General features: G+C 31.2%; 2 protein-coding genes across 2 annotated transcripts; one reads left to right on the top strand and one right to left on the bottom strand.

Annotated features, from left to right (window-relative positions):
• Positions 1-76: 76 nt before the first annotated feature.
• Positions 77-3,626, bottom strand: LOC123672136 (RNA exonuclease 1 homolog). Its single transcript, XM_045606128.1, has one exon. It carries the CDS (start codon positions 3,485-3,487, stop codon positions 221-223), a length of 3,267 nt encoding a protein of 1,088 aa, XP_045462084.1. The 5' UTR covers positions 3,488-3,626; the 3' UTR covers positions 77-220.
• A 1,821-nt stretch (positions 3,627-5,447) lies between these two features.
• Positions 5,448-6,591, top strand: LOC123672730 (transmembrane protein 70 homolog, mitochondrial). The gene is made up of 3 exons (XM_045606985.1): positions 5,448-5,789; positions 5,934-6,176; positions 6,238-6,591. Exons 1-3 carry the CDS (start codon positions 5,598-5,600, stop codon positions 6,442-6,444), a joined length of 642 nt encoding a protein of 213 aa, XP_045462941.1. The 5' UTR covers positions 5,448-5,597; the 3' UTR covers positions 6,445-6,591.
• The last annotated feature ends 6,898 nt before the right edge of the window (positions 6,592-13,489 follow it).

Here is a 13,489-nt window from a genome sequence, read left to right as displayed (position 1 = left end):
AATTTTCAATGTTCTCATTTGCTAGTAATCGTTACATGATTGGATAGTATTTAATTTTTTTCCAATAAAATAACCATTCAGAAAGTGGAAAACTGTAATTTATTCTGTAAAATAAACATGGGAGAAAAACTTAAACAGCATCTTTTCAGAAAATTTAAACTTATTACCAAATCTTAAATACAATGTACAATAGGAAATAAATATTATAAATACAATTTTTTTAAATTCTAAATTTACTATCCTCTTTGACTTTCCATTTAATGAGTTCCATGCAAGTTATTGCATCTTCTGCACTGTCATGGCCACTTACATCATTTTGAATAATTTTTTTCAAATAATCACTAGCTAATGTTCTGAGCGCCCTTTTATGAGGTAAACCCATTTTATGAGGAAATAGGACAGCAGTGTCAACTATCGTTCCATGAATAATTTTTAATGCTTTCATATCAGATTCCAAACTATGCCCAATCAATATTGTTTTTGAATTACATAGGTGTAAAATATTCGCCTGTACCTGTAATATACCAGTACTCGTTCTATCCATTTGTTGCTTAGTGATACCAGAAAACCTAGTGTTATAGTCAATAATATCATTTAATGGCTTAACCAATGATTCATATACGGTTTTGCAGTTGGTATCGATAACTGTGACCCTAGTAAGTTCAAGTCCTTTGGTGGTATAACACATTTCACAATCTAATGCATAAATTGCATTACTTCTAGGATCAAAGTCACTATTGGGAGGCAATGTTGTTTGAAATCCTTCAAGTTCAGCATCTTCTGGTGTTTCACTTACGTGAGTGTGACACGTAGCACAACCAGAATCATCACTGGTTTTACAACACAAATAAATGTGTTCTCCTCTTATTGTTCTTTTCCTCAAAGGATGATAAATACACTCTTCATCATATATAGCTTTGCCTTCATCGTCAATTAAATATATTTTAGAACACCTACAACATTTTTTCTGATTTTTTGGTAAAGGAACAATGCTAGTAGCTTTACAGTTTTTAATCACAGCTTTTCCATGAATTGTACTTTCTCTAGGGTATCCGTGGATATCTAGTTCTTCATCTGATAGAACATATTGCTGAATTTTTTTGTACAGAGCTATTTTCTCAGAATCTTCCCGCTTTTCATGTGAGGATTCATCAGAACCTATAGGACCTAAATTCTTTTCTTCTCGTTCTTTCACTTCTTTTCTCAAACGATTCACAGCCAACATTGCAGAATTTCTATATGTTACTAGAACTTTACATTTTTGATAACAACTATATTCTTCATCTAAAGCTCTTTTATAAGCATCTTTTTGTGTTAAATATAACTTGCAACATTCATCAGCTAAAAGAGTAAGAAATCTTGAACGGACATTCACTGGTAATTTAGATTTATCTACATCTATTACATCAGGAATATTGCTCAAAGAGTAATCAGGAACATGTGCTTGCCTTTTACCAGTTTTATTAGTTTGAGCTATTGTTTTAACCAATTGCTCTGTTGATTGATTATTATTTGATATCATTAAATTTGCTTTAGCCTTCTGTAAATTTAATACATTACTTACAGGGGCTATTTTTTTGACAACAGGTTTAGTATTGGTTCTATTAATTATGTCATCAATTAAAGATGTACTTCGTGGCGGCATTATAGGTTTCACCTCACTCAGCTTAATTTTTTTAGCAGGTTTAATGAATTGAGAAGGTTGTGGACGTTTAACAATTTTCTTTAGTTCATTTGAAATTAATTTCTCTTCATTATCTGCTTGAGCTGCTTTGACAATTTTCAAACGATTATTCATCACTTGTCCTGGAGTAAGCTTATTAATTGGTTTTGGATTTTGTATTTTAGTTGGCATATTAGAGGCATTAGTATGAGCAATTCTCTTTTTTGCAAGAATTAAATCCTCCACCGAATCAACTTCATTTTTATTGAGTATACTTTCTTCTTCATCAACCTGAGTAACTGTTGGTTTATACTCATTGAATATTTTAAAACATTCTTCCATAGTTTGCATTTCATCAACTTCCAAATCAATATCCAGATCAACGTTCATGGATGAAGATTTTATTTTAGGTATATTGCCAGATTTACATTTTTGAATTTCAGTATCAGATGATTCCCTTTTCTTTTTATCCTCATGTTTTGTATGTCCTTTTCCTTTCTTGTCATAATTTTTATTCTTTCCAGAATTGTTCTTTGAATGTTTGCTTTTATTTTTCTCTCTAGAACTATCATGGGAACCATTTTTTTTTTTATTTTCTGTTTCTTTACGTTTACATTCCTTCTCTAAATCTTTCTCAGAATAACTGTGACCTCCTTTCTTTTCTTCTTGTACCTTTTTCTCATGATTAATTTTTTTGTCTTTGTCTTTACTTCTACTACTTTCACCTTTCCTTTTATCATTTTTACTGGAATATTTTGCTTTTACATCAGTTTTCTCTGATTTTTCTTTCTTCTCATCTTTCCTATCCTTTTTTCCTTCTTTTCTTTCTTTCTTTTCTTCTTTACTTACAGCTTTTTCCTGTTTGTCTTTTTTACTTTGTTTATTGCTTTCTTCTGAATAATTTTTTTTATCCTTATGTTTATGAGAATTATTACCTCTTTCATTCAAAGTAGATTTATTATTGGAATCCCTTGAATTTTTGGGTTCAGTGAGAATATCATGCCAGTGTGATGTTTTTCCAGTTTCTGAAATACTACCAGATGTAGTCAATCCATTTTCGGATTTTTCAATATGTTTTTTTTTTGATCCAGTATTATCAACATGTTCAGCATGTTTAGTATAATCAGACATATTGATTATTTCATCAATCATTTCAAATTCATTATCCAAATTCTCGAAATTTATACTGGAATTCTGCTTAGAACGGACAGAAGGGGTATATTCAACTTTTGTTAAATTATTCAGGCCACTCCAATTTGGTTTATAAACAATATCTGATAAGCTGTCTTCATTTATGTCTGTATGTGATGATGGATTGTATTGATATTCAGTTCCTTTGTCTGATGGTTTATATTCTTGCTCTTCAGGTTTGTACTCATCTTTTTCTTCAATTTCATTTGATATTTTTTTGTTTTCTGCTTTACTCTTTACTCCAATTTCTGGAACATATTTGGTCTCTAAACTAGTATTTGGAGTACTAATAGTATTTGAACTTCCTTCTACATTTGAATTCAATAAACTTATAGGTGTTGGTTTGTAAATGATATCCATCAAAGCATTGTTTCGGAAAGAACGTGTAGACTTTTCGACATTGTAAACATCTGGTACGTAACTGATGGGTATATGACTTTTTCTTACTGCTAATTCACTCTTTGGGGTTGGTTTATAGGAGGGAATCTCTCGGGAACTACATTTTTCTGATACATTTTCATTGACAATTTCTAATTGTTTTTTCCTATGATTGAAATGGCAATAAGGACGACCACATGTATTTTCCAAGTAAGGACATTCAATATCATTAAAATACCCTTTCGAGGGTAACATCTTAGATACCAGAATAAATAAATAACATCCAGTTCATATTTTGGAAAAGTATAACCTTAAAATACACATAAATAAACATAGATTACTCTAATACAATTTGACATTTTTTTTGGTCTATATTATCTATCCAGATTTAAGTAGGAAAAGGATTTTGAAGTAACGGTAAAGATGTCATATCTTGAAAACTACACAACCTATCTTATTCAAACAATTTTTTTTCTAAATATTTTTCTTCAAAATTTTGATATTTAATTCATCAAATCAACATAAGCGCTACGCCACCTAGTGACAATCAGAGTAACTGAAAATATTGACATAGTTCTAGCATTCTGCTTTTTGTTTGTCTGATATGCTACAAATATTCATATTTTCAAATCATTTTAATGGTTATGAGTCGTTCGAATCGCTATTCTTCAGTTCCTCAGTGTTCTTCCTGGGAAAAAAGTTCAAATATCAATTTCCATGCTTTCTCTCAAACTGGTGATAAATATCGTGTTTCGGTGAAAAGGAAATTGGGGAGTAAAGTGCTGATGGATCGACAAAAAGCTTGGCAACTGAAACTCAAAATCTGTAAACCAGTGACAAGAAATATGAAAATATGTTCCCTGCATTTTATCGAAGTAAGCACGGATTACACATTAAATTTTGGGTTATATTTATGGGGATAATCGTTTACAGATTCCAGTTCTACACAAAGTTTTTGAAAAACACTGCTGTGCCTTCCAGAAATCTTCCTGTTCGATCTACTACCAAAAAGGAAGAACTTGAATGTTTTAGCAGTAGATCTGAAAGATTGGGACAAATAAGTGTCAACAAAGAAAAACTTGTTGCTGAAGAATGAAATCGAAGTTGCACAAGGTCTATTACAGCTTCTTCAGGGTCATCCTGATTAAAATGGGCTTAAAACTTTCAAGGATGCAAGTGAATACTCCTAAAGTGTCTTCTTTGTGTGACCTGATAACAAAAGATAGTGCCCTAAACAGTTTTACTGTTCTCAATATTATAAAATTATTAGATTCAATAGTAGAAGCACTACCCTTTTTAAAAAATAAAAAACAGTTCAGTACCGAGGAAGCATTGTTAAATGCTGAAATAGCAGCTGCTCGAGTACATATTGAAACAGTCAATCAGCGTATAAAGATATTCAAAATTTTAGGATGTAAATTGCAGAGGTCTCTTGTGAAGAAAGTTAAAGATATTTGCAGAACATAGATTTTTAAGGAATTAGATTATTTAAAAATAATGAAATACAGCATTTCCCAATTAGTATGCAGCAAATGGACAAGTTGTTCATAAATTGATTATTCAAAAAAATTATTTATAATAGACAATCAAAAAATTATACTGAATTTTTCATTTTGAAATCTTCAAAACTAAGTTACCTTTACCCAATATTGGAAAAATTCTTGGACATGTACTATGAAATTCTATTCTATATATTTTTTTTTCATGGCATACTGATGATACTTCGCTATCACATTTTATGAAATTATGCAATTGAATTTTCATTAGTCGAGCCATAATATAATTGGATAAATAGGTTTCAATATGATTAGTTTTAAGTAGCATAGATATAAATTTATTTTTAGAAACATCTTATGTAAATATATCTTAATAAATAAATAAGAAATGGACATGTGACTTTCTGTAGTATTCCTAAAATATTCAATACATTAGCATTTGTAATACTTCGTTGGGACTGTAATAATTGAAGGGTAACGTGGAATGATGAATTCGGACAATGTCAATATTTATAGTTCTACGTTTGCTCATCTTGGCGCTGCATTCTTATTTTCAGTACAGCCACTAGTATATTCAGGCACTGTAATTTTCAGATGCCTGTAGAGAGTATTTTCAAGGAATAACAAAATTGGAATCGCCATGTCCCAAATTGACATACAGATCAAATGGGTCTACTCTGTTATCTGTGATGGGTAAGTTTCTGTGTCTATAACCTTCTATGACATTTTTTTGTCTAACGTCTGTTGATCATTTCATAAATTTTAACATCATAGTACGGGAATAAGACTGCATTATTAAATTAATTTAATATCTAAGTAGGATGAATAAATGAGCATTCAATTCTAGGATTTAAATTAAATAAGTAATCATGAATAGAATTTGTTGGCGTTTGGTACTTTACAAAAATACCTCTAAAGGGTCCACAATAGAATGGACTAAATTATCGAATCTGTCTTTACGGTCTATTTCTACAAGTAAACCTCTGTTGGAGAACAATGATTGTAAAAGTCCAGTAAAGATTTATACTGGCGTATTGAGTTCTCAAATAAAACTAGTTAAGGTAATTCAGAATGTTATTACATTTTGAATGATAATGATGAAAAATGTCTATTGTGTTTCATTGGAGTATTATAGAAAAGATAATACTTTTCGGAAACCGATTAATTTTCAAGCAAAATCAATATATTTGTATTTCGAATTTCAGGTGTTTTCACTGTCATCAAGCATTATAGGTATGCTTGCCCAACCTTTATTATATAAGGAAATTGTATCTACTGGCAGTGTTCCAATGATTGTAGCTGCCTATTCTTTTGTTGGCTTATTTACCTTTGTGACACCTTTACTTTTACATTTAATAACAAAAAAATATGTTACATCTTTAGAATATTATGCTGCAGAAGATAAATATATTGCATATACTATAAACTTTTTTTGTATACCTAAAAAGGTAAGTTGTAGTTTTAAATTTCCTGTGAAAGTTTTTGAAATATGTTGATATTGTCTTTCAGATTGAATTCAAAGTCAGAGAAATAGATGTACCGGAATTGCCAGGAATGTTCACTTCAATAAAGGTTATAGGAAAAGCACTCTTTTTTGACCCGAGTAATTTTGATTATCCAGATCATTATGCCATTTTAATGGGTTATGATAAACCCATTGATTTTAAACTTGGAGAATCATCCACTTCAGATAAAAGTAGTGTGAATAGTAAATAACTCCAGTATGAGTTTAAAGACTAATACATAATGAAAATGATTTCTTAAACAAATTATTTCTGTATTGTAGGTAATACAATATCATTGATGTGATTACTGTGTACATTCAGAAATCACAGAAAGTAGTAAAAGAAAGAAATTAAGAAATCCTGTGCTTGATTTTTGTTATGATCATGTGTAATCTTTACAAGAACAATTTATTAGTCTTTATAAGCTACCACTATGGGTATGGTCCGTATGTCGCCGAGAATTTTAGAGTGGTTTCCAATATTTCAGATAACCTGCTTCGGAAATATAGACCGCTTGCCACTTTTTATTAGTCAATGAAATTTACCCTACAGACTACGGATAACATAGATGCGACACTCCCCTACCTAAAAGCGAATTATTTAAAACTTAACTCCCCCTGGCGGTTGAGATCAGGACAAACGCGGGAAATTTGAAGTGAGTGATTTCCTATACTTGTTTTAAATTTATTTACGAAATTTTGAGCATTTCAAATGGAGTGTGGTGCTGTGATGACCAAAGACCATTTGAATTTCTTTGAAAATAATTACTACAATATGTGATTATATTATTTTAGGGGCAAATAAAAGTCGATAGTTGAATAAACATATAATGAATCAGCAATAACCAAAAATAAATAGACAAAAAATAAACAATATATGAATAAATAAATCAACAATAAATGAATAAAGTAGCATCAACAATAGAGGAATAAACAATTTTCAACAATAGACTAATAAACGAGTTTCAACAATAATTTATATATATGTATATATATATATATATACATATATATATATATATATATATATATATATATATATATATATATATATATATATATATACAAGAAAGTTATATATTTGGTTCTCTTTTTGAGACCCGTCACGTTCTGCCGACTTTTCATTCCCACATATACTCGACTGACATGTACGGCCGCCCTTGTCGATCCCAGCGATGTTGTCAGATCGCAGGGTCTTATCGCGTCTATTCGATATACGATATTGTTATAATTGTATAAGTGGCGTTGAGAATTGAACAAGTGAAGATAATATTGCATTTTTCACATGGTTCAGCTATTTCATGAAATATGTTTATTGAATCTTAACTGTTACTTCGAATGAATGAAATTTGCTAGAAGGTCCATAATTTTCTAATATCGAGAAATGATCTCAAACGATTGTAATTGATTCCTTTATGAAAAATCTGAGGTAAAACCGATTCTGTTTTTACATGCGATAACTTGCGAAAAGAAGCTACAGTCTCATAACTTCTTGAGTAGCTTGATAATACGAAATCTTTGCGCGATTTCGAAGATAAAGCCGTCTGAAATTTTATTTCCTCAGTGTTAGAATGCTACCAATTCACTGAATTGAAATTTGGAGATCACTTGAACTACAATGGATCAATTGAATGGGCAGAATGAGTATGAATCAATCCGCTAGTGATTCAAGAATAAATATCGGATAAAATTTGAAATATCAGAAAATATCTTTCAGATGTCGATGGAATTTTAGGTTTTATGTGTAAGTCAGATGACTTGTCTCGAATTTCAGTTTTGTAATCATTATGCATCAAATCTAATCGATTGAACTCCGAATCAAACATAAATTGGTCTCTGTGAATAATAATGAATTCAGAAAATATTGATATCGTACAATATATCCGCCACATCACGATTATATTATGTTTGTATCTGGAGTTAGTTGATGAAATATGTTATCTTAAATTTCGGTTATGTAGGTTTTTCACGTGAATCAATGAGTTCTTGTGTTTGAAGAGACCACAGCGAAACTTTCGTGACATGTTGTATTTGATCGACCAGTTTTTGACTGAGTACATAAAAAGCAGGACGAACAATCAAATGGTGTGGAATTTATAGCGAGAAAACATCGACCAAAAATAAATGGCAAAAGAGATATTATGATTTTGTCAATTTCTTAATACGTTTAATAGTAATAATTCTTAGTTACAACTAAATTGAATGAGATAAACATTCTTAGAATTTGTCTCAGAAACTGAAATCATCTGAAAAAATTAGAATGTGTGAAGGAAATAGATATTGTGAGCGGGTACTTGATTGAAAAACTCATTGAAAAAATAATTATAATAAAAACTCAAAATTTCACATGACTGCAAGTCTGCAAATTCAATTTTTTTGGTAAGAATTATTTTTAATTTGTCATGACAGAATAAAAAATTTCATCTCTCTCAATTTTCACTCTTATACGATCAACCCCTATTTTTAAATCCCGATTTTTATCGTTTTTAATCTATCCCCAGATCCGCAATAAGGTTGCAAGATGGCAATCAAATATTATAATTGTAGTACGATAAATTCTTATTCAGAGTTTATAATTTCAAGTTCCTTTTTTTATTTTCTGTTGAATTTTGTTTCTAAAGATGCCGGCAATTAGACGTACAAACTTAAGTCGCAGAACCCGTAATGCTGCAAGTCAAAGAAATACAAAAGCAAGTCAAACTGATGAGCAACGAGAAACGCGGAATGAAGTTGAACGGAATCGATGGAACCGGAACCAACAAAATAGAAGTGTTGCGTTTAACCCCTTTAGAGCTGCATTTAATTATAACAAAGAAATTGACTACAGTACACTGCATATCGTTGCTATTGGACCAATGAACGTTATTTGTCAATATTGCAAGGCATTTAAGTTTAAAAATGAAGCCCCTGCATCGTGTTGCTCGAACATAATAAAGAAATTAACTTAATTCAGATGAAAAGGTAACAGACATTTCTTGATTATAGGGCGGTACGAAGTTTGCCGGGTCAGCTAGTATATATATATATATATATATATATATATATATATATACGCGTCTTCCGTATGATACGAAGCCCGGTAAGTACTACAGGCAAAGCGAAGCCCGGTTTGGGGGGTTTGGGGAGTCAACAAACCTTCTTGTGTCTTTCCGTTATTTTATATGTATATACACGTCTGTCGGGTGAATTGCTGATATAGGGCAGACGTATATTGAGAAGCCCAATTGGAATTCCTACTCGAGATATCTTGATAAGTATAAACACATTGAGACTGAGATTGAAATCATTATGACAGACAATTTTGCTTTCAATCTACAACGGGAGTTTTGTGTTGAGTTCGATATAAATTCTAGGAAACAATTCTCATATGATTAATCTGCAAGAAGTACAGAGTTATTTAAGAACTCGCTCCTACAGACTCATTTCAGTTAATATGTAAATAAAATTAGAATTCCATTCAAGAACGATTTCAATATTCACACTTATGAAGAATTTAAGTTCTCAACATTCGAATTTGAATCCGAAAAAATTGAAAAACAAATTATAAGTTTGGTTTTACGGGCTGAATTCTAGTTCGAATGTTATTTAATACCCCAATGTGTATATTTTATGTTGAAAATTTGCATGTTGGAGTATTAGATAATGATCTTTCTCACTAAAATATTTTCAGTTTTTACAGCTTTCAGTGATACCAGAATCATACTACTACTTCACCGTTTCATATGGCGCACCCAGTATATTATTGCATATCATTGGATAACTCTTTTTATGATTTTTTTTCAATATTTCTGTAGACAATTTTTTTTTCAGAAAAATTCTGTTTCAATTACGATTCTGCGAATACGACGCATTATAAGACATTTTGCGGTTTGGACTGAAAATTTACTGGGTGTTTATCAGAAGATCATGGTCTTTTGATAAAAAAAGTTTTCGTAGTCACGAATCCCATTAACTCATGAACTCTTGACTTTCTACCTAGATATAACATATTGCTGAAATTATATATACAGGGTGTTTCCTAAACATGCGGCAAAAATTCAGGGGGTTGTTCCTTGGACTATTCTAAGAATATTTTGTCCTTTGATGATTTTTGAAAAACCTATTTGTTTCGAAGATATAGGGGAAACAAAATTTCAGATAATAACATTTTATTATGAAAAATTACATGAAAATTCAACTCAACCTACAAAAACTGTTGAAAATGACCACCTCTAGCCAGCATACAAGCATCCAACCTTCTCCTCATTGACTGCCGAACCCTTTCAAAAACACCAGGATCATTTCTTATTAAGTTACACCCAGCAATGATCCGATTTCGCAAGTCTTCCACATTTTCTACTGGAGTGGTATAAACTAATGATTTTAGATGGCCCCATAGGAAATAATCTAAGGGTTTTTAGTAATTGGAATGTTGTTAAACAAATTTAAAAATAAATTGTACCTACTTAGTAAACACAGTGCGGTACGCATTTTTATTTAAACTATTATTAATTTTAAAAATATGAAAAATGTTGTTCGAAACAAAGAGGTTTTTCAAAAATCATCCAAGGACAAAACATGCTTAAAATAGTCCAAGGAACAACCCCCTGAATTTTTGCCGCATGTTTAGGAAACACCCTGTATAATATTATATATTATATTATTATATATAATTATAAAAGCTATTTGATGATGTAATAATATACCGGGCGTGTCTTTCTTCATGAACTAGAGTTTGTTATCATTATTATTATTATATGGAGATTTTCAAAGCCAGCGATAATGATTTTTAGCAAACACTCTAGAAATCGATATGGCGAGTCCTATAAATTATACGCGTTTTGTTCTAATTGTATTGAATAGAGATAAAAACGTACAAGTCATTTATTATTAGTTTCACTTTTAATTGCGCAGTGGTCGTCTATGAAATATTTATTCTTAATTAAAAAAAAAATGGAATGTTGAAGCGCGACAGAAATAACCATGATTATATGTGTGGAATAGGTAAATAGTGTGAATGAATTTGTATAATTCAAGAAAATGTGTTTGTATTGGATTAACCATTATTTAATTGACCAAAGTCTCAATTACTTTTACAAGCATAAAATTAACAGTTCGATTTTCTATTCGAAATGATATCAAATACATGTACCTATTGCAATTTTCATTCCAAGTTCAATAAAGCAATGTACAGTGCATTCCATTTTGGGTGAGACAGCCAGGTTTCTCGCTTGTTATTTAAGATAGAGCCTTGCGGTTTTCACGTTCCTGTCCTACTTTTTCGTGAAACTCAAGTTGGTCTAATCAGATTTTGCATAACTGTTTCCGTTCAAGAGATACTGGGTGATTTTGGAAATTGATACTTTTCGGACCCCTCCTTTATCTCCGAAATTATTAGGAATAATGCTGAGCTGAAAACTACGACTGAATCAGAATTCTGCGTAGATTCCAGTGGCGTACTCAATATTTTTTGTCGATTTATGGTTTTGAAGATTCAACACAAACCTATATTTTTTTTTAAGGAACACCCTATATATCATACTTCGTTGAATTCGTTATTTTTTTCCCTTCAAATTGATATATGATACTATGTAGGTAGGATGTTCAGAATTGTTAAAAAAACACTAAAACGTCAAATAATGATGATTTTTTGTAAATGGGCCATCAATTTTCTATGTTTCAATAAGAGGATTATTACTTTCGATTTTTAAAAGTAGTTGGTCATTGATGACACAAACATCCTTGTTGTTATTATGGCTACTATGCATTTGGGAGCATTGTTTTATCAAGTAGGCATTGGAGGGAAAAAACCAATCTGATCTAGCTGTCATCGCTATAAATTATTGTTATCATTATTGATTCTTCTTTTCTATGGGAAATCCATTGCCCATTAACAAAAATCATCATTATTTGATGTTTTAGTGTTTTTTTAACATTTCTCAACATCCTACCTACATAGTGTCATATATTATTTCGAAGGAAAAAAAATAACGAATTCAACGAAGTAATGATACATATGGTGTTCCATTAAAAAAAACATAATTTTGTGTTAAATCTTCAAAACCATACCCCGAAAAAAAATATTGAGTACGCCACTGGATTCTACGCAGAATTCTGATTCAGACGTAGTTTTTACCTCAGCATTATTTCTAATAAGTTCGGAGATAAAGAAGGGGTTCGAAAAGTATCAATTTCCAAAATCACTCTGTATCTTTTGAACGGAAACAGTTATGCACAATCTGATTAGACCAACTTGAGTTTCACGAAAAAGTAGGTCAGGAACGTGAAAACCGCAAGGCTCTATCTTAAATAACAAGCGAGAAACCTGGCAGTCTCACCCAAAATGGGATGCACTGTACGCTTTTGAAAAAACCCGCCTATAACGAAATGATATAGGTATAGGGTAAGAATTGAAACATAATTACACGTGAACTGACGATTCAAATTTTCAGTACCTATAGAGGGTGTCCCGAGAAGAATGCGACAAACGAATACCATGAATTAAAGTCATCAAGGAGGACCCGTATCAAGAGGTTTCAATCGCCTGAGTGCCTTCGTTTGGGATATACAGGGTGATGTTCATCTTATGAGTGAAATTTCATTGTTGAATAACTCTTTAACTAATCGACCGAATAATTTCAAATTTTGAAGTTTTGTCACCCCTTACTATCGCCTTCCTTCAATATTTCTGAATTCGAGTAAATCAGATACGGACTAGGAAAATTTCAGACTTTTTTCATTTTCGTGAATATTGGATCAGCCTGTACGTGAACATTATGGTGTTTTTCCGTTTTCGGAACCACAGAGAATCAATTCATTATAAAAATTCTAAATCTCGGCTTGGCAAGGTCATACAGGGTGATCAATTAACATTCCCTTATGAGTGAAAATTTGTCAGTTCAATAACTCTTCAAGAAATCCACCGAATAATTTCAATTTTTCAAGTTTTGTCACCCTTCACTATCGCCTTCCTTCAATATTTTTGAAATCGAGTAAATCAGATCCGGACTAGGAAAATTTAAGACCTTTTCTATTTTCTTGAATATTGAATCACCCTGTATGTTGATTTCATGATTTTTTTTTGTTTTCGTAATAACAAAGAATTAATTCATAATAAAAATTTCAAATCTCTGCTTGGCGCCATTATTCAGGGTGATCAATAAATATTTCTTCATGAAAGAAATTTCATAGTTCAAGATTTTTTGAATTTATCGGTAGAATTATCTCGAAAATTGAAGTTGTTTCACCCTTCACGAATGTCTCACCTGAATTTTCCTA

This window comes from Harmonia axyridis, chromosome 2 (genome assembly GCF_914767665.1).
Source record: "Harmonia axyridis chromosome 2, icHarAxyr1.1, whole genome shotgun sequence".
NCBI lineage: Eukaryota > Metazoa > Arthropoda > Insecta > Coleoptera > Coccinellidae > Harmonia > Harmonia axyridis.
This window is presented reverse-complemented; position numbering and strand designations above follow the sequence as displayed.